The sequence below is a fragment of the Schistocerca nitens genome, chromosome 3, assembly GCF_023898315.1.
Source record: "Schistocerca nitens isolate TAMUIC-IGC-003100 chromosome 3, iqSchNite1.1, whole genome shotgun sequence".
NCBI classification, from domain to species: domain Eukaryota; kingdom Metazoa; phylum Arthropoda; class Insecta; order Orthoptera; family Acrididae; genus Schistocerca; species Schistocerca nitens.
Window position 1 is genome coordinate 289,404,554 of NC_064616.1, and position 25,137 is coordinate 289,429,690.

The window sequence follows — 25,137 nt, forward strand, 5'->3', positions numbered from 1 at the left end:
ATTATCACAAGTCTTCTTCCCAACAGCAGTGTCGTGATTCATTACTTTTGAATATGTCAGTAACCTCTGAGCAGCCAGTCCAACTGCATCAGTGCGAACAGTTGGGTCTGCCTTCTTGTCCTGACTGTTTTGTGACGCACCAACATGCAGACTGCCCTGGTCGCTGGGCACACTGCACCCATTGTGGAAAGGATGGACATCTCCAAACCGTCTGCTGCCAGGCATCAGGTCAGTCAAACCTCACTCCTAACTTGTATCATGGGATGGTGCATGAACCTCTGGCCATCATTCCACAGGGCGATCCTTGTGCCCCCAAGTTATTTATTGATCTCACGATTGCTTGTCTGGACATTCGATGCCAAGTCGACATGGGATCGATGGTTTCCCTGGTCAGTCTCCAGACATATGCTTATCTGGGTTTCCCAGCATTGGCCCCACCCTTTCACAAATTGGTTGCTTATGGTGTCAGCTCTATTCTCGTCAGAGATCAGTTCACCACCAATGCTGTATGTTGCCAACAGTCATTCAGCTGGCAACATTGTCAGCCTGGATGCTTTCTCGCTGTTTGGGTTCTCCGTCTCGGATGGAGTTCAGGTCATCTTGGACACAGTCCCCTTCCAGGCACTTGGCGACCTTTGGGCCTCTTTCGTGTGTCTGCTTGAGCCTGGCCTGGAGTGTGCTACCAATTTTGAGGCACATATTTCTTTACATCCAAATGCGGTATCCCATTTCTGTTGAGCATATCCTCTTCCAGTTTCCTATACGGATGGCTGTTAAGCTCGAACTCAATTGCCTTCACGACACAGGGTTCGTGAAACCGGTCAAAACTAGTGTGTGGGCCACATGCCAGGTCATGGTCCAGAAGCCAAATGGCTCTCTCCAGCTTTGTGGAGATTTTAAAAGGACAATAAATGCTCAAGCTCTGGTGGAAACCTACCCTACATTAAGAGGACCTCCTCTCAAAGCTTGTTGGACATGAAAATAGATCTTGCTGATGCTTTGATCAGGAATTGTAACACATTGTTGTCATCAGTATACCTTTTTTGCTTATACAAATGCAAGTGTTTGCCTTTTGGGATCTCTTCTGCTCCAATGATCTTCCAGAGATATCTGAAACAGTTTACCATGTCCATCCCAGCTTGTACCAATTACCTTGATGACTAAATTGTTACAGGTACTACACGCCAAGACAACCTACATAGCCTACACACCCTCTTTACTACATTGCGTGATGCAGGGCTCAAGTGCCATCTGTACAAATGCCAGGATTTTCAGGAACAAGTGGACTACCTTGGCCACTTGCTTACTGAAGAAAGTATTCAGCCCACTGACCATAATGTTTCCACTCTCTTGACACTCTCCCGCATCCCCAAAACCTCGAAGAGTTGCAGATTATTATTATTATTATTATTATTATTATTATTATTATTATTTTGGAGAGAGTTAATTGTTATTCTAAATTACTTCCACAGGCAGCACGCATTATGTATCCCTTCAACCAGCTGCGGAAGAAAGGTATTCCGTTTCAGTGGTCAGCGACCAGTGAGCAGGCCTTCACATGGTTGACATGCTTGGTACATTCTGCACCCTGCCTTACCCCCTATTACCTGTCATGCCCCCTTGTTTTGGCTGCGGACACTTCTCCCTATGTCATTGGTGCTCTTCTGACACACCGTAATGATGGTATGGAGCAACCAATCGCCTATGCATCCAAAATTCTGACATTTGCCCAACGCAGTTACTCCCAAATCGAGAAAGAGGCATTGGCGATCATCTTTGATGTGAAGAAATTCCATGTGCACCTCTAGGACCTGGTTTAACCTCACTACAGACAATAAACCATTAGTAGCACTGTTTGTGCCTCACTCTTGTCTTCTAGAGTGGATGGCCTAAAGGCTCCAGTGTTGGGCTCTTTTCCTTAGCTCCTACAATTACACCATCAAGTACAAGCCTACTGCACAACATGCAAACATGGATGCCGTCTCGCATTTACCCTCAGGACCAGACATGGCATTTGACCAACTGGAGATCTCCTGTTTTCCCATCGTGTGAGAACAACACACCTGGGATGAGTTCCCCATTATGCCACTCACACTGCAACAGACACGTGCCACGACCCTATCTTGCGGCATGTCATACACTATGTACTCCATGGGTGGTTCACGTATTTTTCAAATTCAGCTGATCCTGATCCTGAGCTCTGGGCCTGGGCTCATCTCTTCCCATTGTTTTTACGTCAACTCCCATGTGCTCGTGCTGTGTACAGAGGTTGGTACCCACCGTGTTCTCATCCGGATTACCTTAGCCACTCATGTCTTGGAACTCCTCCATTGTGGGCATTGGGGTATGTCACGGATGAAAGGCCTTACCAGGAGACATGTCTACTGGCCAGGATTGAACAAGGATGTGGAGGCTATGGTCTACTGCTGTTCTGCATGTGCTCACCATCAGGCTGCTCCACCTCAGTCCTTGGTCCCCTGGCCTGCTCCCTGCCACCCTTGGGATCACATTCAACTTGACTTTGCTGGCCCCTTCCTTGGCTCTTTGTGGCTCATTGTCGTGGACACTTATTCAAACCACCCCTATGTGGTCAGCATGGTGCCCACAGCCACAGCTGCCAAACTCAATGCTCTTCTGCCAATTCTTGCCAGTGAAGGGCTTCCCCGCACCATTCTAGCTGACGATAGTCCCCCAGTTCACAGCTATGGCCTTTGAACAGCTCTGCACCGCCAGTGGCACCAAACACCTGTGAAGCCCTCCACTTCACCATTCCTCCAATGGCAAAGCAGGGTGGATAATGTTCACATTTAAGCAAGAAACAATCTTGGGTATTAATAACTGCTTCAGCTGTATTTAGTCCTTTATTATTGGATCACTACCAGTTTCATGGCACTAAAAGCCACATTTTCAAGTGAACATATGACTAAAACATTAGAGCGGAAAAGCTCAGAACCTTTTTAGCCAACACTCGTTGTCCGTCAGAACAAAACGCTGCTAAAAAGCGGTATTTCATAGAATAAAACAGTCACATTCCAATATAGCGGATGAGTCTGCTTCTCTGATCTGTACAGAACCGTGTGCGGGGATGTGTCCACGTGCTCTGTCTTCTCCGGTCTATACAGAACCACGTACGGGGGATGTGACTGTGTGCCCTATCTTCTCCGATCCATACGGAACTGCGTACAGGAGACGCAGCAGCATCCCTTTTACGCAATTCTGTATAGATCAGAGAAGCAGACCCATCCACTCTATTGGACTCCGGTTGTTTTATTCTATGAAATACCACCTTTTAGCAGTGTTTTGTTCTGATGGACAACAAATGTTGGATAAAAAGATTCTGAGCTTTTCTGCTCTGATGTTTTAGTCATATGTTCACCCGAAGATGTGGCTCTTAGTGCCACAAAACCGGTAGTGATCCAATAATAAAGGACTAAATACAGCAGAAGTGGTTATTAATACCTAATATGACTACTCATAGCTGTGGTGCCCCACCTACCAGGTTGTCTGCATTAGCAAGAAATGTAGAGCACTTAGAGGTCCACCCCTGTCCATGACCGCAGCCTAGCAGAACTCCTCCATGGTTGATAGCCACGTACCCTCCTCCATCTCCTGGCTCCCCAACCCAAGGAACCCCAGACCTGACATGCTGGACAGTACTTTCCAGGTCCAGCTGTTTGGGCATGTTCCTATGGCCCAAAACCCTCATGGATGCCAACTACAGTAGTGGTCACTCATGGGCGGCACCTTGTGATGGTTGATACACTGAGAGGTTTGGAGCATCAGTGCGTGAACCAGCTTCATCCACACCTCCAGCCTACACCTTCAGCAGTGGATCATTTTGAGTTGGAGTCCCCACCCTCACACATCCCTCCACCTCACAAGTACCATTTGCACTCCAGGACACCATCAGCAGCTCCTGTGGGTATGGGTGTGGAGGTCGAGACATTACCACAGCCTCTGTATGCTCTGTGGTCAACCCCCACACTGCCATTCCCCTGCACAGTGCTCAAAGTCCCAAGTTCCTTCTACCAGTTGGATTCCTCCAGTGACAGGACACCATTTGTTCACCTTCCAAAATCTCTTCCATGGCACTTCAGGCCCTATGTGCTCATTTTGGGTTGGGGGTGGGAGGAGGAATCTGATATCCAAGTCTGATGATTGTGACAGCCCGCAGAAGACATGGACGAAGACAACATCTGCTAGGTGGCCCTCCTATAATTTGTGAACACTGCTATCTCTGTCGCAGTGCTATGCATGGGCTGTGCCCTCTGCACCAGCCTATCAGCGCTCACGGTGGTCCTATAAAGCCAGCAGTGCAGGAGCTTAGACTGCAGTCATGTTCCAACAGTGCTCATGATTGAAACTTCCTGGCAGATTAAAACTGTGTGCCGGACCGAGACTCGAACTCGGGACCTGTCTTTCGCAGGCAAGTGCTCTACCAACTGAGCTACCCAAGCACAACTCACGCCCCGTCCTCACAGCTTTACTTCTGCCAGTACCTCGTCTCCTACTTTCCAAACTTTACAGAAGCTCTCCTGCGAACCTTGCAGAACTAGCACTCCTGAAAGAAAGAATATTGCAGACACATGGCTTAGCCACAGCCTGGGGGATGTTTCCAGAATGAGTCTTGGTCCGTCACACAATTTTAATCTGCCAGGAAGTTTCATATCAGCACACACTCCACTGCAGAGTGGAAATCTCATCCAGCACTCATGATTGTTTATCTATTCATCGTTGTTCTGGTCACTGATAGTTGGTAGTCTTGGTATCCAATTTGGTTTTGTTCTGTGGTCTTGGTATTTTGCCGTGTGGTCTGTGTTGTCAGTCATTCCTGTTGTACTGGAATCATCGCATTGCACTGGTGATTCCCTGTTGATGCCATCGGCCACTGCGCTCCGGTCTCTCTCGATTATGGTTACTAGATTGATATTTATTCCATGATAGTCATATGAAGAAACAGCATAATGGTATACAAAAGTCCCAGTGGTAACCTTACAAAGAGGTTCCAGACTGAGGAATAGGGGTAGCCAGTTGTCCAACATGGCAGCAGTGCAAGGCAAATGGAAGATAGCCATTAGCCCATTCAGACTAAAGCTCACAGCTTAAGATTAAATGCTGAGTTTTCTTACATTTTTGATAAGGATAGAAGCTGAAGAAATGAATTAAAATTTGTAACAAGGTCGGGATTTAAACTGGGGTCTCCAGCTTGCAAAGCACATGTGCTATCCACTACAACAGCCTAACATTGTGGCTTACTGAGCTACATAGATTACCCTAGTCCAGTGCCCTCCGTATCACAATTTTCAACTCATTTCTCAGCGCTTTCAGACTGAGTAACAAGGAGAGAGAGGATGAAGAATGAAAGAGTACGGAAGTGGTGAGAAAGGAACCCATGCAGAACAGGGTAGAAACATCAAGCCGAGATGGTATGGGCCTTAAAGAGATTGGAAAATAACAGGATTTGCAAGAAGATACATGAAATAGAGATGCAAAGGAAATGTCGAAGAGAAAGACCAAGGAATAGACAGCTGAAAGGTGTGGAGGAGTGTGCTGAAAAAAGGGGGCAAGGATTGGACCAGAGTGAAAATAGAAATGTGATAAGAAAACAGGACTAGGTGGTGAGGTTTTTGTTCCAAACAGACCCAGCCTGAGGCTGGAAACTGTTCAAGATGATGAGATGGAGGTGATGATGAAATGGATGTGACAATTGCACTTCCGGGATCTGTGAAAGATGACTTGCTGTTAAAGAATGTTACATTGAACACCAGTGGTCCACTCACCTTCTACAGCCTAATAAATCAGCAGTGACTGAACACTGTATTTCCACTGGCCATTCCATGGATTACGGTAAAGTCAAGATACTGGCAACAGCGTATTTCTACTGGGATTCAGTGGTGAAGAAAGCTGTGGAAATAAAATTAGCAGACAACCTGCTCAACTGAGACGTGGATTTATATCTTGGCAAATCATGAAAATCCTTCATTTCATGTCTGCCCTCTCAAAGGAAATATTCTAAATCATGCCATCCATTATTACCAACAACACACACTGTGAGTTCGCTGATTCTTGGCTTGCTTTGTTTTAGTTATAAATGCAGCAAGTTTAATTTATGACTGACACTCTTGTTACCAACAGTGGTACCTCTGACAAATGTGCATGTACTCCACTGTGTGTAAAATGTTTAAAAACTTGCAAGTAACTCACCTTGAGATTGGCTGAAAGGTTTTCAGCCAAAGTATCCAAACACAAATTAAAAATTTCATGGATGCATCCCCCAAAAAATGGACTATGATAAGTTTTCTTGTTTGTTGCTGGCATCTTTCCTTTGGCAAGACTCAAAACCAAGATAGTGATGCTCTTGTTGTCAGCAGCACTAGAAGTATCCAGCAGTGGTGCAAGGTGGGGTGGGGGGTGGGGAGGTGCTCATCAGAATGCTCTGTTAGAAAAGACATAATGTTGTTGACCTGGCACTACAAATGTAATTTGTACTTGTTTATCTGTATCAGCACGGGAGCACATGTATCCCATTGGATACCACAACTGTATAAAATGAAAATTTCAGAGCAGGATTTTATGTACTATAGAAGCAAGACTAATTACATAGGCTACACATCCAGTTGTCTGTGTGGTCTGTTCAGTTTTCCTTGAGACTTGATATTTTTTTAACTTTTACTGTCATAGCAAGCATTCTTTTAGGAGGCTCAAGGATACATCTCAACCTTTCATGCATATCAGTGTTTTTATTCAAGCATAATCTTAATCACTTGTATGAAATGTGTAACTTCCAAACTGCTAGATAAGTGTATTATAACAGGTACTTCGTGTGTAGTTTGAACTGAGAGAACCTCATTGAAATATTTTTGGGTTTCCAATAATGTAAACTTGATTTATGACACATGAAAAATACTAATTATAATGAATGGATTTTCTTTGAAATTTGACAGTATATGGTGCATATGACTAATAATATGGTAACTGTGATAATAATTTCATCTACTTCCATGTATTTTGATGAGTGTGATTCTGCAATTTCTTTTATTGTGTGAGATTTCAGTTGAATTGACTTCCTTAATTCAATTTCTTTTATTGTGTGAGATTTCTGTTGAATTGACTTCCATAATTGCATGTCATGTTCTAGAGTAAATATAGTTGGTACTCAGGATTTGGAAGCTCCTCTTGATGAAAACCACCCATTGTTCAAGGAGAAACCATGTCTTGTGTTGGCAGACCACAATGTAGTTGTTGAAGGGCTTGACCAGATGAAAGTACTTACAAAGTCAGTGGAAACTGAGGATGGTCTGCCATCTATTGTGGAAAACTTAACACCAAAAGAAAATTCAGAACTGAATGATAAATTGGTCAAAAGGTAAGACAAGGTCTTTTTCTTTTTTTGCTAAATATTGGTGGTCAGATAATGCTGGATACTATTAATTTTTCATTGCTTGATTAGACTTGCTTATATAAAAAGTATTTGTTCATGATTATATGTGCTGATCTGCTTCTTTAAATAATCTTCCTTTAAAATATTATTGGTTAGGTATGCATTAATTTTTAAGCAATATCTTGATCTGTCACTAGTGAGTAATGCAGTGTTACAAAAAGATGAGATAAACATCAAGCTTCATGGCTTTTATATCGATGTCTTATTAAGTACAGCAGTGTAGGCCTGCAAGTATTAGTACAATAATACCTGTGAGAACTGGAGCATCCAAGAAGAATGGTTCTAAAGAACCAAATTTTGTTGGAATTGTAAAACAGCAGTTAGTAAGGTTGCAGAAAGATACTGTGCATACCACCATCACTCTCTCTTACGTGATTGGATAAGTTACAGTTAATCCAAACTCATTCAATGAGATGTCAAAGAAAGTGGAAATATGAAAGCAACTGCCAGTACACTCTGGCAACAGCAAAAGGCGCAATATCAGTATATCAGTGAGCTCTTGCTGCACAGATTCCCAGGTCCCAGATAATGAGATTGTCGTAGCATGGCATTTTGGGTCATACAGGAAATACACACCTGTATGGGTGAGCCCAGTTGATAGAAGAATGTCATACTCAGTGATTGTGAGCATATATCGCCATACTATGAACCAAATGATGAAATAGCTGCTATCTACTCTGCACAGTTTTTAGAATTTAGACATATATCCACAGTTTTGGAGTACTGCAACAAATGTATACCCACCTGTGTTGTTTTCTTGAGACCATAGTATGGAAGAATGCTGAAGAAATTGTGGGTAGAGCAACTAACTAATAAGGAGGAACTGAATGAAACAGGAGAATGAGCAGCTTGACTAAAAAGAAGGGCTCAGGTGGTGGGAAACATCCTGGGGCATCCAGGAATCATCTGTTTGGTAATTGAGGGAAGTGTGAGGTGCAGAAATTTTAGAGGGATACCAAGACATGAGTACAATAAGCGTGTTCAAATGGATGTACATTGCAGTACATTTCAAAATTGCCCTGCATCCACTGAAAGTTTTCCCACCAGAGCTCCCCCCCCTCCCCCCACCCCCAAAACCAATCCATATTTACAAGTACGAAATGAAGAAGAAATTGTAAGACCAGTTAAAAGTCTTAAAAAATTGAAGTGTCAGGTTTAGATGGAATTGTGGTGGACCTCTTAAAGCCAACTTGTCCAAAAATTATAAAAGAAATTATGTTAGTCATGCAAAAGATTTGGTGAACTGAGAAAATTCCTGATTACTGAAAAGCTCCCATTACATAAAAAGGGAGAAGGAACTGTGTTAATACCTCCTCAGATGACACCGCCTTGTTGAAGGCACCTTCTGTACCGAGTGGGGAAGCTTGTGGTCCCTGCGGAAGCAGGGGGGTTATGCTGGCAGTAACATTGCTATTGGTAAGGTCACCCAAGCCGGATTGGCTCCAACTGAGGAGACAGACAAAGTGTGTTCCACAATCTTATGGTTGGAGGGGCTCAACAGACTAGGTCATCAAATCCCCCACTTGGGAAGCTAACCCTGAAGTGAAAGCCTGATCCTCCAGGTTGAAGGTTAAGTGCAATGTACCTCATAAAAAGCCTATCAATGTGAATATTTAACAAGGAACGCCAGACTGCTGTTACAAAGACAAATTTCACCAAGGAAGGAGAATATGGACATACCTGTGTGTAAAGTTGGAACTTGGAACATGCATACACTGCTGCAGGTAGTACCTGAGAACAGTATTGCTGAAGAGATGTTGAGGTGCTGACGTATAAAATCGGATTTCTTGAACTCCAGGAAGTCAGCTGGAAGGATAGGAGTGACATACATAAATAGAAATTACCCAGGGAAAGATGAAAGATGAGGCGAGTACGGAATTAAGTTTATAGCCTCCAAAGACATTTGTAGATCTGTTAGAACTTTCACTCCACATAATGAAATACGAGGGCAGTTCAATAAGTAATGCAACACATTTTTTTTCTCGGCCAATTATGGTTGAAAAAACCGGAAATTTCTTGTGGAATATTTTCAAACATTCCCGCTTCGTCTCGTATAGTTTCATTGACTTCCGACAGGTGGCAGCGCTGTACGGAGCTGTTAAAATGGCGTCTGTAACGGATGTGCGTTGCAAACAACGGGCAGTGATCGAGTTTCTTTTGGCGGAAAACCAGGGCATCTCAGATATTCATAGGCACTTGCAGAATGTCTACGGTGATCTGGCAGTGGACAAAAGCACGGTGAGTCGTTGGGCAAAGCGTGTGTCATCATCGCCGCAAGGTCAAGCAAGACTGTCTGATCTCCCGCGTGCGGGCCAGCCGTGCACAGCTGTGACTCCTGCAATGGCGGAGCGTGCGAACACACTCGTTCGAGATGATCGACGGATCACCATCAAACAACTCAGTGCTCAACTTGACATCTCTGTTGGTAGTGCTGTCACAATTGTTCACCAGTTGGGATATTCAAAGGTTTGTTCCCGCTGGGTCCCTCGTTGTCTAACCGAACACCATAAAGAGCAAAGGAGAACCATCTGTGCGGAATTGCTTGCTCGTCATGTGGCTGAAGGTGACAATTTCTTGTCAAAGATTGTTACAGGCGATGAAACATGGGTTCATCACTTCGAACCTGAAACAAAACGGCAATCAATGGAGTGGCGCCACACCCACTCCCCTACCAAGAAAAAGTTTAAAGCCATACCCTCAGCCGGTAAAGTCATGGTTACAGTCTTCTGGGACGCTGAAGGGGTTATTCTGTTTGATGTCCTTCCCCATGGTCAAACGATCAACTCTGAAGTGTATTGTGCTACTCTTCAGAAATTGAAGAAACGACTTCAGCGTGTTCGTAGGCACAAAAATCAGAACGAACTTCTCCTTCTTCATGACAACGCAAGACCTCACACAAGTCTTCGCACCCGAGAGGAACTCACAAAACTTCAGTGGACTGTTCTTCCTCATGCACCCTACAGCCCCGATCTCGCACCGTCGGATTTCCATATGTTTGGCCCAATGAAGGACGCAGTCCGTGGGATGCACTACGCGGATGATGAAGAAGTTATTGATGCAGTACGACGTTGGCTCCGACATCGACCAGTGGAATGGTACCGTGCAGGCATACAGGCCCTCATTTCAAGGTGGCGTAAGGCCGTAGCATTGAATGGAGATTACATTGAAAAATAGTGTTGTGTAGCTAAAAGATTGGGGAATAACCTGGTGTATTTCAATGCTGAATAAAACAACCCCTGTTTCAGAAAAAAAATGTGTTGCATTACTTATTGAACTGCCCTCGTAATATGTACTGTGCACATGAAAGGGAAAAATGTGACTTTTGTTAATGTGTATGTCCCAACTGAAGAATCAGCTGAAGATCAGGTAAAGGAGGTTCGTGATAAAATCCTTAGATACGACTGCAAAATCGTCCTTGGTGACTATAATGCCATACTGGGCAAGGAAGAGTCTTTCAGAAGAGTGTTTGTAAAGGAAATTCTGCACAAAAAACTGATAATAACTGTATGAGGGTTGCCCAGCTTGCTGCTGCAAGCAAAGTAAAGGCAGTGCCCACCTGTTTCCCAAGGAAAAATATCTACAGAGGGCCTGGAAAATATGAGGAACAAATTAAGCAAACCAAGTAGACCATTTATTGATGTCAAAGTGGTGGCCATCTTATGGGAAATGTGTACACTTTCCAAGGACTAGTTCCAAATCTGACCATTTTGTAGTAGGAGCCAAAATAAGGCAGAAATTTGCTGTGGCTGCCAAAGTAAATAGTACCAGAGTAAAGAAATGGAATATAGAACAACTGAAAGATAGGTCTACTATTAAAAATGCTATCTTGACAAGAGGGAGACATAGAAATGAAGAGTGGTGTGACAATAAATGTGGACAGGCAATGGAACAGAAAAAGAAAGCAAAACTGAAATGCTTACAATGAAATACAATAGCACATCAAACATTATATAATGAAAAGAGAATAGAGGCAGCAATGGTCTATGGGAGGAAGGAAAGGGAAACCATAAATAGACAAACAGGTAAGATGGAAGAGCACTATCAAAGAAATGAAAGCTTAAAATTTAATAAGAAAATTAAAGAAGCAACTTGAGAATATATACCAAAAGTAACAGCATGTAGGGGCAAAGAGAGAAATCTGCTGACAGATAAACAATGTCCTGAATAGAAGTAGAGATTACGTCAAGGGAATTTTGAAGGGAAATCTTACCAGGAGTGAGCAGCTACTCTAGTACACTACAGATCCAGAGATAGAAGAGCCCACTATAAAGGAAGTACGGAAGATAGTACACTGTCTGAAACATTACAAAGCCTATTACAAAGCAGCAGAAACTGATGGAATAACTGCTGAACTGTTGAAAATTGGGGGAATAGAACTCCATTGTTACCCACAGACTTATTAAGTTAATATGGAATGAGGAAAGAATCTTGGGAGAGAGGACCACAGGCATAATGCTGCCAACTCATAAGAAAGGAGACGAGACTTGTTCGAATTATCAAGGAATCAATGCTGCTAAATGTAACCAATAAATTTCTCTCTGTTACCTACAACAAGTTATCTCCATATGCAGAAGAGAGTCTGGGAGAATATCAGTGTGGCTTTCTGGCTAACTGCTCAAGCTCAGATATTTGTGTTGAGGCAAATATGTGAAAAGACATATGAGTATAATATTGAGCTACATAACATCTTTGTAGACTTCAAGCAAGCCTCTTTGATATTCTTGACAGGGCAGAAATGCTGAATGATTTGTTACTGCATGGTAGATAATCTAAGTGTTTCACTTATTCATGGATCTTTATCTGGTTCCAAGGTTGTAGTGTGAGTGAATTGAGTAAATGGTTCAGCATCAGTAAATGAGTCAGGCTAGGGGATGCCCTCCTCACAATGCTTTTCAACCTGAAGCAGCTGCACAAAAACTTAGAATATGTGGTTATATAGGCACAAGGTCATCTCAAATATGTTCACATGCTTACATGTAACAATTAGTAGTAGAAGAAGATTTTCACAAGAGAGAACAATATTTGAGCTGAAAGAAGCCACACAACTTAGAGGCCTTGCTGTCAATGACATTAAGATTAAGTAAATGAATTTCACCAGGAAGGAAAATAATAACATAGATAAACTATCAGCAGCAGGCTTCAGTTTTGAACATGTGTAGAACTTTGACTACCTAGGAACTAATATTAATAGGACAAATTCCATGTCAGCTGAAATAAAATTGTGAATCCTAAGCGGCAATAAATGCTTCCACATGTTTAAGAAATTATTGACCTCCAGGTTATCAAGTAGACAGCTGAAACTAAAAATATATAAGACCATAATCAGGCGAGTTGTAACCTACGCACGTGAAACACAGACGCTAACAAGTACTGATGAGCAGCAGCTCAGAATATCTGAATGCATAGTTCTGTCCTGGATGTGGAGCAGTTCAGGTTAATAATGCTTTCTGAAGATCTAGAGCAAACACTGAGTTGGATTGCCTCATACAAAGAGCTGACATTGTAATATTAAAAAGTAGGAGAATAGCCTGCCTTGGACATGTCCTTAGGATGGATAGTGGAAGAATGATAAAAAGGTTTTTGAATGGGGGCCATGTGGAAGAATATATAAAATCTTTCAGACTCAGAGGATGGCAGAGAACAGCACTGGAGAGGGCAGAAAGGAGAAACTTGTTGAAGAGGCTGAGACCATGCAGGGTTGTAATGTCATGAGAAGAAGAGAACAGGTGTTAGTAATTGTAGAGGGATTTTCCTTCTTTCTGTTACACTTAGATTTCTAGCACAGTGTCTCCTGGACCAAACACAACAATAATTTGAATACTGAACTGGTGGATATCAAGCAGTTTTCAGATCAAATAGACCTTCCTCCAAAGAAATTATAATTTTCAATCTAATTCACATACTGTTGTGACTCGCCGATCTTTCAAAGTGCCGCCGCGCAGTTACGCGTGTCCTCTACATGCGGCGCTATCTGCCAGCCATGCAGCAGCAGCAGCGCCACCTCACTGTCTGCCCGCCATGCAGCAGCAGCGCCACCTAAGCAGCCAGCCAGCCAGCGGCCGCTATACTTGGACTCAGTTATGATTTGACTGTTAAAGTGACACACATCTTACTCCGTTTACTTGATCTGTGACTTTCATGTATTGCGTCTTTCTTGAAATATATTTGTTCAACTTGAAGTTATTACAATTGGCGACGAGGTAGTGATTTTTCTTTTCCATCGTTGACCCACGTGTTTCCATGGCTACTTTAGAACAACTATTGCAAGGTCTCATAGAACATCAAACACTTCTCACAAATGCGATTCGTGATTTCGTCGCGGCATCTCTCGTTGTTGTCTCTACCTCCTTTTCCTCCTTACGACGAGACAGCGGAAGACTGGTCTGATTACGAAAAACGTCTTCGACAGCACTTCTTGGCATTTCATATCGCGGACGAACAAACATGTAAGTCTCTGTTCCTTTCATGGATTTCACCTCAAATGTATCGGTTGTTGTCGCAATTGGCTCCTTTGAAAGATCCTGCATCTTTGTCCTTTGCTGAAATGTGCTCACTTCTGTCCGTCTATTTTGAAAAGCAAATGCATGTGGTAGCCTCTCATGTTGCCTTTTATCGTTGTCAAATACACCCGAATCAATCCTATCGTGCTGGGCTGCTGAACTTCACGGCCTCAGTAGAAAGTGTCAATTTGTTACTGAAGTTCACAAAGAATCCTACACCGATTCCGTGGTACAGGATGCTATTATCCGTTCGGTGCCCGACAAAGAAGTTAGGCAATGTGCCCTTCAGTTGGCAAATCCGACTCCAGATGAAGTTCTTTCCATCGCTCAGTCTTTTGAAATTTCTGGTGCCGCTGGAGCGCAAATAGAGCCATGGGGCGACAATAGGGAAATACAACCTCTGTGTGATTTTGACGAAGCGTGTGGTGTCTCCCCGCCGGCCGACGTGGCTGCAGTATGCTCCCAAGCGCAGTCTCGGCCTAACCGTAAACAAACCTCTAAGAAACTGCAGCAAAACCCACGGCAACTTCCTTCATGTCCGCAGTGTTTTACGAAACATTCACGAGAAGATTGTCCACAACGTTGGGCCATGTGTCACAAATGGAAAAAAATGGGTCATGTGTCATCCGTTTGCTAATCCAACTGCATACATGATGTTCATGAACATGATAATGATTCTGATTCTGTGTTGTCTGTCAATTGTACTTCTTCCCTTTCAGGGAAGTTATTCCTCACTGTCCAAATACTTGGTCGAGATGTTAGCATGCAGGTGGATACTGGTTCTGCTGCCACTATCATCAATTCTCAGACGTATCTTCAGTTGGGTTCTCCAATCCTGTCACCAGTCACCTGTCACTAGGCAATTACGGACTTAAAATAAACAGAAGATTTCTCTCTTGGGACAATTTGATGCTGATGTATCTTACAAATCTGTCATTCGCACTGTTCCCATATTTGTGGTCGACCATAGTAACGCGGAGATCTTTTTGGTTTCGATGACTTTTGCGTTTTTGGTTTCTCCATAGAAGACTCTGTCAATATCGTCTCTGATGCTATTCCTTATGCTCAATTGGATTCCTTGTCAACGACATTTTCATCCCTTTGTTCTCCTGGGTTAGGCCGTGCAAACGACTTTGAAGCTCGTATCATGCTCAAACCCACTGCTCGGCCTAAGTTTTTTCGGGCTCAGCCCATTCCTGTGGCCCTTCGTGATCGGGTCAAACGGGAGCTGGATCGTCTCACTGCTTCATGGGTCTTGCTTCCTGTCACTTCCAGTGAGTGGTCCTCTCCTGTCGTTGTCGTTGCTAAGCCAAATGGTGATATTCATCTCTGTGGCGATTTCAAAGCCACTGTAAATGCTCAATACCTTATCGACACTTACCCTATGCCTCGACCTGAAGAATTGTTCACTAAACTTGCTGGAGGTCAGTATTTTTCTAAACTTGACCTGTCAGAAGCTTATCATCAACTTCCTCTCGACGCTGCTTCCCGGCAGTTTCTGGTCCTTAAAATGCCTTTCGGCCTCTATCAATACCAACGATTGCCATTCGGGGTTGCCAGCGCCCCTGCTCTCTTTCAGCGATTCTTGGAACAATTATTGCTCACTGTCCCTGGGTGTATAAATTACCAGGACGACATTGTTGTCACTGGCTCCACCACTGATGAACATATTCAAAATCTCTGTACACTTTTTCATGTCTTACAGACTGCCGGTCTTAAGTGTACTTCAGAAATCAAAATTTTTTCAGGTATCTATCACGTACTTGGGGTTTTAACTCTCTCGGGCTGGTATTCGTCCACTTCAGCAAACTGTTGCTGCGATCGATGCCCTTCCTCGCCCTACATCTGTTAAGGAACTGCAGGCCTTCTTGGGGAAAATAGCATACTATCACAAGTTTTTACCGTCTGCTGCTTGCCATTGCATCGCCTGTTGCATAAGAACGTGCCTTTTCACTGGTCCGCGTCATGCGATGTGGCTTTCCAGAAATTGAAGACTGTGCTGAAACAGGCCCCGTGCCTGGCTACTTATCGATCTGGCCAACATCTTGTTCTTGCCACGGACGCCTCTCAATACGGGGTCGGTGCAGTCCTTGCACACCGTTTTTCTGACGGTTCTGAACAACCCATTTCTTATGCCTTCAAAATGCTCACGGATGCCCAATAAAAGTATTCTCAAATTGAAAAAGAAGCCTTGGCCATTATTTATGCTCCTCAAAAGTTTGGTGTTTTTCTATATGGATCCAAATTTCATCTTGTTATGGATCACAAACCACTTGTTTCCTTGTTTCATCCATCAACGTCACTTCCCGACAAGGCTGCACACCGCTTCCAGTGTTGGGCTCTTTACTTGTCTCGTTTCAATTATGAGATCCATTTCCGGCCGACGGCTCAACATGGGAATGCTGATGCACTGTCTCGCCTTCCCATGGGTCCTGATCTGGCATTCAATAGGGACGAACTTTTGTGTTTCCACCTGGATGTTGCCGAGCAGCAGATTGTGGACGGGTTCCCCATCACCGGGGACCGGCTGGCGGCTGCTATGGTTGCTGACCCTACCCTCTCCCGGGTTTTACACTGTATTCAGAAGGGTTGGCCAGATCGTCCATCCGCTAAAACTTCTGATCCGTTGTGGAACTACTACGCTTTGCGTTACCGCCTCACGGCTAGGGATGGTGTTATCCTCCTTTCCACCGAAAATGCTTCGCCGCGTGTTGTGGTACCTGCGTCTTTGCGTGCTTTGGCCTTGCGCCTCCTTCACCAAGGGCACTGGGGTGTCTCTCGCACAAAATCTCTGGCGCGCTGTCATGTGTACTGGCCTGGCATCAACTCTGAAATCACCAACATGGTCGCTGCCTGCGGCCCTTGTGCGTCACAGACCACCGCCCTGAAGTCATCATTGTCACCGTGGCCTTCGCCTGAGAAGCCCTGGGAGCTGACTTTGCGGGACCTTTTATAGGTACTTATTGGCTTCTCGTTATTGATGCCTATTCTAACTTTCCTTTCATTGTCCGTTGCACATCGCGTACCACCGCGGCAACCACCATTGCTCTAGCTTGCATTTTCTCTTTGGAAGGCCTTCCCTCTACTCTTGTTACTGATAATGGTCCACAATTTGCCTCTTCCGATTTTGCGGATTTTTGTGCCCGTCATGGCGTCATGCATCTCACGGCCCCTCCGTTCCATCCACAGTCAAACGGTGAGGCTGAACGACTGGTCCACACATTTAAGGCTCAGATGAGGAAACTCCTGACTTCTTCTTCTGGTGATGATGCGCTTCTCCAATTTCTGGATTCTTACCGTTTTACCCCCATGGGCGACCACAGCCCTGCACGCTACTTCATCTTCTGTGGCCTTCCACCTCACGGCCGTAGGTGCCTTCACTTGGCCGGTTCACCGACGACGACCTTTTATGGGTACGTGGATATGGCAGGTGGCCAAAATGGAGTCCTGGCCGCATCTTACGACACCATGGCCAATGCCTGTATGAAATCCAGACGGACACGGGTGTTGCAGTGCATCATTCGGACCAGCTTCAGCCTCGTGTGCCGGCAACACCTGTTCCGGATGCCGCTACACCACCTTCGGCTCTACCTGACACTCGGGATACTGGAATCTCTCATTACTCACAACACAGTCCTCTTACCATAATATCGGTGCCAGCACAGAACTGGCGCCACCAGGAGACGTGTCCATGCAGGAACCAGATGACCATCATCTGTCGGAGCAACTCTACTCGCCTCCTTCTCCTAGGGATGCGGACACATCGCCCATGTCTCCTGTTATAACAACTGGACTTGCTGCAGTGGGCAGATTGGTGCACGGGGCCCCAGCAGATTCGACCCATTATCATCGGGGACACTTCCATTCGTACGGGAAGACTCCTCCTCGAGACTTTACGGTCAGTCAAACAACACCTATGGACGTTAGCAATCTACAGGCCACCTCCATCAAGACCTGTGCAAAAAATTCAAAGGGGGTAAAAGTGTTGTGATTCGCCAATCTTTCAAAGTGCTGCAACACAGTTACGCGCGTCCTCTACATGTGGCGCTGTCTGCCAGCCATGCAGCAGCAGCACCACCACCTAAGCGGCCAGCCAGCCAGCAGCCGCTATACTTGGACTCAGTTATGATTTGACTGTTAAAGTGTTCACACGTCTTACTCTGTTTACTTGATCTGTGACTTTCATGTATTGCGTCTTCCTTGAAATATATTTGTTCAACTTCAAGTTGTTACACATACCTACAGAATTTGTTTTAAGAAAGTAGTTTGTACCTTTATAGAGTTTAAAAAAGTTTGACTCAGTGAACAATAAGCCTCTCTCCCAAATTTTGAAGAAGCGAGGTCTACACATCAAACCCACTGCAATAATCAGAGAAATTGGAAGTGGCACCAAATCTAAAGTAAATCTCAGAAGAGAAAATTGCGAATTACTTGAAATTAAAATAGGACTGGGGTGAGGCAGTGGACACTTTCCATTACTACTTAACTGTATTGTAGGAAAACTAATCCAAGGGGGTCAAAAAATAAAGTGGTGCTTAAAATTGATCAACCAGTCAGATTGGGAAGAACTAATATTAGGATAAACTGCTTAGTTTTTTCAGATGATCTGATGATTCTTTATCAGGACAAAAACAAATTAAAAAAATGTACAGTGAATTTGGCTCCAAAATTTCATTGGGAAGGGAAGACACCCAAAATTCTAGAAAACCAAATATGAAACAATTAAGAGAGTTTCACTCTTACAGTATTTAGACAAAACGGACCAAGGGACTGGCTTAGAAAATGTTGGCTATGAAATTCATCACCACAAAGTGAAAAAATCCTTCAGATGTACAGAAGAAATTCACAACAACAAAACAACATCAACAAAATGCATCTCATATTACTCAGAACAGTGAGACTACTGGGGCTCACTCACCCATTTCCAACAGGGAGAGTTAGGTAGATAAATAGGCAGACAGACAAACAGACAGAAAGGGAATGAGAGAGATTTTAAAAACTTCCAAACGGTAGAATTAAAAACATTCCAGAAAATTTTAGGTCCAAAAACACTGAAGAAGAGAAAATAAGGAAATGCAGAAGTATGTCAATACTTTAAGTATGAAAAAATTCTGGCTGAAGTTCCATGGGCATAGTAAAAAAATGAAACCGACCAGTTTAACTAGACCAGTTGTGGAATGCTATGAATCATCCAGTAAAGCTAAATTTGAAACAGTAAAATGGACTAAACCAGTAAATGAATACCTGAAAGCAACAGGGATAACACAACATGAAATACAACTTAGAAAAAAAACTTAGATATAAAATTGACAACTGGACATTTGGCCAGGAAAAAAACACAAGAAGATGGAACTGCTTGGTCTGAGAGCAAGAAAAGATCAATTCTGAGAGAAGGAAAGTAATATGTTCACAAAGAAAAGCTAAAAATATTACAATTTACATGAGGGGCCATAGACACAAGAAATTTGTTGTCTAATGTACCCAGCAGAGAAAATTATCCAAAAGAGGTGGGTGCCAAGGAGTTAGTGGGTTCTAAAACAGAGAACAAAATAAATAGGTGCACACATAGTGTTAGGTAACTTCCTTGTTCTTAACATGAATAACAGCAAATTCAGAGGATATTCCAATGCAAGTTGTTTGAAGTAGGCCAGTTCGATATTCACAATAACAACAGAGGCCAACTGACAATGCTTTGACTAGACAGGCAGAAGGTGTGTATCTTCGCTGGCTGCAGATTGGCAGTGTAATCACACAGGTTATTGCCAGCATCTAAGCACGGACTGGTGGAGCGTGGTATCGATAGCATGTAATACCACATTCTTTCCCCCCAAACTCCTTGCCATTGCCGTGTACTGTTGCTGTCGGAAATGATGGAGGGGGGGGGGGGGGGGTTGCAGGTGCCACTGAGGAAGCAGGAGTAGAACTTCAACCAATGACAAGCTCCTGTCCACACCACAAAATTTGTCTTGCAAATAGCTAGAAACATTGGCTGAAAACCCAGCCATAGGGGGCACAGACACGCTAATGGATGGAGCATCTTCTCCTTATGGTGGAGGCATAGTGGTGACATGAGGGTCCATAGTGGCCCACTGTAAGGCAGCAGGGCAAAGGGGACCCACCTCCCACAGATGGAACTGGTGGCCCTGCAATGACAGTGACAATGCTGTGTCGACATCCATTGGTTCCCTATCCAACGTCGGTGGCACGGGAGCTGAGAGAGGCGAAGGTGGCTGGGGCTGTGGGCCCCTCCTGGGTACTGAATCTGTAAATGAAAAACCCACAGCAGGATCATGCAGCCCACACAAACAGAGCTCATTCTGATAGCACTTCTATAGCTCGGTGGGACACTGTACAACATACAAAGAGTGACCCAAAACTTTGGTGATAACACCTCATTCCCATCACCTTTGTCTGCCAGACACTCTGAAAAAGACCAAATAATGTATGGGAGGTACGTGACTGGTCCATATGGTGCTTGAAAGCTCTGATAAAGCTTTCTGTTTCACCATTGGATTGAGGGTGGAACAATGGTCATCACATGCTTCATGCCAATAGTGTCACAAAACTGCTGAAATTCTGCCAATGTGAATGGGAGTTCCATTGTCCAAAATCAACACTTCAGGTAAACCCTACAATGCAAAAGACTGATGCCAGGGTCTTGATAGTGCTAACTGTTGTGTTGGAATGCAAGTCCACCGTGAGCAGAAAGTTGGTAGAGGTGTCTATCACAATAAGCCAATGGGAATTCCTGTAGGGACAAGCAAATTCAGTATGCAAACATTGCCAAAGCCAAATAAAATTTTTTTGTGGCAGAGCAACTTGGTGTTCTGCACATGCTGGATACTGTGAACTTAATGATTCTATTCGAGCGTCCATGCCAATACATGTGCTATGGCATCGGGCGAGCTGCTTAGTGTGTACAGTGCCCCAATGGCCTTAATTGAGAAATTGAAGAATTTCCTTCTGAAGCAAACTCAAGACAACTGAATGGGACTGGTCATTGTCTTTTTGTGATAGATCATACCTTGCTGGACTGATAAGCTGTACCAAAGCACAAAATAACAGTGTACAACCGGATGCGTAATCTGCTTAACTGAACTGATGCGGACGTATTGCAACAATATCTTGAGATTGGGGTCTGCGGCTGTTGCTTGAGCAATCCATAGGTAGTCAATGGGAAAACCATCGAGTGTTTCATTGTTGTGGACATCAGTTGGGATCCAAGAATCTTTTGAAGTATAGAATGCTGAATCGGTACTGACTGGAAGGCAGGAACCAGTGTCCACATTCTAATGCTTAACCATTGGCCTGTGCACTATTTCATACTGATAAATAGAGGTGAGCAAGGACCAATGCAGCAACTCAAAATGTACCAAACAGTGATCACTCACTAAAGCATGTTTCAGTTGCTGAAATGTGATGTGACACTCCCTAGTCCTCTCAAGTGAAAGAGTCATTGAAGATGATGCAAGGGAGCTGCACTCTGTGCAGCTTTAGGAGTGAAATGAATGTAATAAAATGGTTTACCCAATACAGCCTGGAGTTCACTTTTTGAGGAACTGGGAGAATCCAGATGGTAGTTAATGCAACTGCAAAGGGCGGATACCATGACTGTTGATAACATGTCCCAAATATTTATTCTCATCTGGAAGAAGGAGCACTTGACTCTATTGCACGTCATCTGAGAGTACTTGAAACAGTTTCCTGAAATTGGCAAGACGTTTGTCAGGAGTATGACCCAAAACTACTGTGTTGTCCAAATAATTTGAACAAGAAGGAACTGTAGCAGTCACTGTGATAAGTAGTGTTGAAAAATTGCAGGTGTGGATGCAGTGCCAAAGGGCAGCTGCAAAAACAAAATAATCCCATGTGGGTGTTGATTACAAAAGCGTGTTGGGACTGTTCATCTGAGGGAAGCTGCAGGTAATTGTGACAAAGTTCAACCTTGGAAAATAAGTGACATGCACCGAGGTTGTCCATGAGTTCCACAGGCCATGCAAAGGAAAAGAGTCAGTCACAGTGTGTGGATTTACCATTGCCTTGAAATCTGCACATAAGTGTAATTTGCCTGAAGGGGATGCCTGATGGCTGCCCTGGAGGAAATCACACCATCGTTCTGCCAAGATAAGAATTTCTGTGCCATTTGATCTCTGTTAGCACAAAGGATGGGCCATATTTGGCAAAACTGTGGTTGCAGATTGTCTTTCAAGGTAATGTGAGCCTCATAATCATCAGCTTTGCCTAGACCACCTTGAAAAATGTCACTAAATTTCTCACAAAGTTCACTTACCTTGTTCGCAGACAAAGAGGAGCTTACAGGGAGAGTATTACCTTGAATTTGCAAACCAAACAAATAAATAAAGTCAATGCCAAATTTTTTTTCACTATTATGTGAGCGCAAAACAATGAACGAAACTGTATTTTTAATGTTACAAAATGTGACAAGCAGGCTGCAAATACCTAACATGGGAAAGTCATGTCCACTATTACCAGAAAGAGTTACTTGTGACTTACGTGGCTTGGGCTTGCCAAACAGTTCATAAATGCTTCTATTCAACAAAGTCACGACACACCAGTGGCTAATTGCATGCGTATTTTGTGTTTGATAGGCTGCAGAGTGAGAAACAGCTTATTGGCATGTTATTGGATGGAAGAAGTGTGTGACATATTTGCTGTTGCACTTGCACTGATGAACACTAGAATTGCTTTTTGGTTTTTAAAAAATTTCATCTACATTTATTGACTGAGACCTTGGAGAACACCGAGCGAGGTGGCGCAGTGGTTAGCACACTGGACTCGCATTCGGGAGGACGACGGTTCAATCCCGTCTCCGGCCATCCTGATTTAGGTTTTCCGTGATTTCCCTAAATCGCTTGAGGCGAATGCCGGGATGGTTCCTTTGAAAGGGCACGGCCGATTTCCTTCCCCATCCTTCCCTCACCCGAGCTTGTGCTCCGTCTCTAATGATCTCGTTGTCCACGGGACGTTAAACACTGATCTCCTCCTCCTCCCTCCTTGGAGAACATACAGAGAGCTTGTTGGACTTGCATTTCTGCAAACAAACAGATCCAAAGTGTCCATGCATGCCACAATGGTAACACTTAGCATCATGATAGGGGCCTACTTGCCTCTTGTGGGCCTTGAAGCACCAAGGACAGGATTTAAACATCGCTAGCTGGCTGCCTAGCACACTGGTTCTGTTTACGTCGCTGCCCTGTTTACGTGAACTGCACAGATAGGAGTATAATCAATGGGTACTGCTGCAGTATCACATGTGTCCTGATGCACTAATTCCAAAACCAGTTTCAAGTGACAATCGGGATACTTAAGAATTTGTTTATGTGAAAATACAATTGCCTTTCCCGACCTTAAATCTTATGCACTGTGAAGTGTGAGTGAAGATGTGTGTAGTACTTGAACTATTCCTCTTGTTGTGAACCAAAAGCATAAAATTGTGGTACAGAAATGGGCACTGCTTGCTGTGACAGAGCCGTGGATGATGAGAGTGGCACCACTGTGTTTGCTTGCACAGAAAGCAGTCTGGTCATCATCTCCATGAGTTGCTGCATCTGCTGCACCTGAAACTGAACAATGTGTGTTACTGACAGTTCTTTGGGGGGACTGGCTATGATGAAACATGCAAAAAATGGCTAGAAATATAGTGCAACCACTGAAGAAAGTATGGATAGGTATAACTAGAAAGAACAGCCTCTGAAAAACACAAGAAAACAGTCACTTGCAGGGCCAGTGTTCTGAAGCATACTGAAAACACTGAAGCAAAGTAGCTGGCTATCCTGGTGAAGGGCCACATTTCTGCAAGAAAGGCACATAAGAAGTATCATCAGCAGTTGTTTCTGTGGTGAGAAGTAGAACCAAGTAGCAAACAACGGAGTTGTCCGTTGTTGCCAGATGTTTTGTCTTCTTGGTGGTGGATGCCAAGGAGTTGGTAGGTTCTAAGACAGAGACCAAAATAATGAGATGCACATGTGACTTCCTTTTGCTTAACTTGAATAACAGCAAGCCCAGAGGATATTCAAATGCAAGTCCTTTGAGATAGGCCAATTCAACATCCACCATAACAACAGCAGCTGACTCAAAACTCTTTGACTAGACAGGCAGAACAGAACTAACAGACAGATTAGAGTTCGGTTTGATATCCTTTTAAGTCAGCTCTGTGGTGGCACTGGCCACACATGCTGGGGAAGATGTGTGTCAGAGATGGCCATGGATTGGCAGTGTAGCTACAAGGGTTATTCCAAACTTCTAAGCATGGACTTGTGCAGCATGGTGTCAAAAGCACCCAATACCACAAGGGCACCTAGAAATTCCAAGAAAAGGACTAGCACTTGAAACAGCAAGGAAATCGTAAGGGAATCCAATAGGACACAATGTCCTGCAGACTAGCATTCACTATTGAGTCAGAAGTTGTACACCCGTGTGAAGAAGAGTGGCTGTGAGATCAACTCTCCAGCAGTAGCATGCCCTACGATTCTCATTTCGAATGAATGAAGTCACTCTGACTTGCTTCTTGCTGATCCAATAGCACTCGACTTCATACTCGTGGGAGGACCCCATAATTTGTGGTGCTTATGGCATCCAAATCACCATGTGCCACATTTTAATAAAGTGTATTGTATTTTCTATCCTACTCTGTGTAGGTAGAACACTATTTATGACCACTCGCACTGGCAGTAGTGCAGGGACAAGAGCAACAAACAGGCAGTTCCTGAGGTCGATGATGATGGAGTTCATGAAGGGAATGGCTAGCCAAAACCAGACTCCAGAGAGTAGCAAGAGTAGTCATAAGCATATACAAACAATCATAGGAGCAATCCAAATCAAAACATAATGACAGGTGAGGTCAAATACTCTTCTAATCAGTGACATATATCTAAGGCTTCAATGAATTAGCGAGACTAAGCGTGGGGCTGCAGTACTTACATGCATTCTCATGTCAGTGGACAACACCAAGTGACCTGCTTGCAACTGTAGCATTGCCTCATGCAGGAGCAAGGTGTGGCCAGAGTATGTAATCAGTGTAGCTCGGACGTGTCCTCCATATCAGTACTCAGGCTGGGAATCCTATGCACTGTCATATAATAAATTATAATACTTGATCAAATAAGAAGAGTGCAGTGACGGCAACAGCCTCTGTGTTGCATGTTATGCCATCATCACAGTCAAATTGACATAAAT

At 43.9% G+C, this 25,137-nt stretch overlaps 1 protein-coding gene across 1 annotated transcript in view; it reads left to right on the forward strand.

The window, feature by feature from the left end:
• LOC126248257 (39S ribosomal protein L37, mitochondrial) overlaps positions 1 to 25,137 on the forward strand; it is a 74,029-nt gene that overhangs the window by 13,930 nt on the left and 34,962 nt on the right. Inside the window, exon 2 of the mRNA XM_049949107.1 lies at positions 7,139 to 7,366. Coding sequence (XP_049805064.1) covers positions 7,139 to 7,366 — 228 coding nt within the window. The remainder of the gene's footprint in view (positions 1 to 7,138; positions 7,367 to 25,137) is intronic.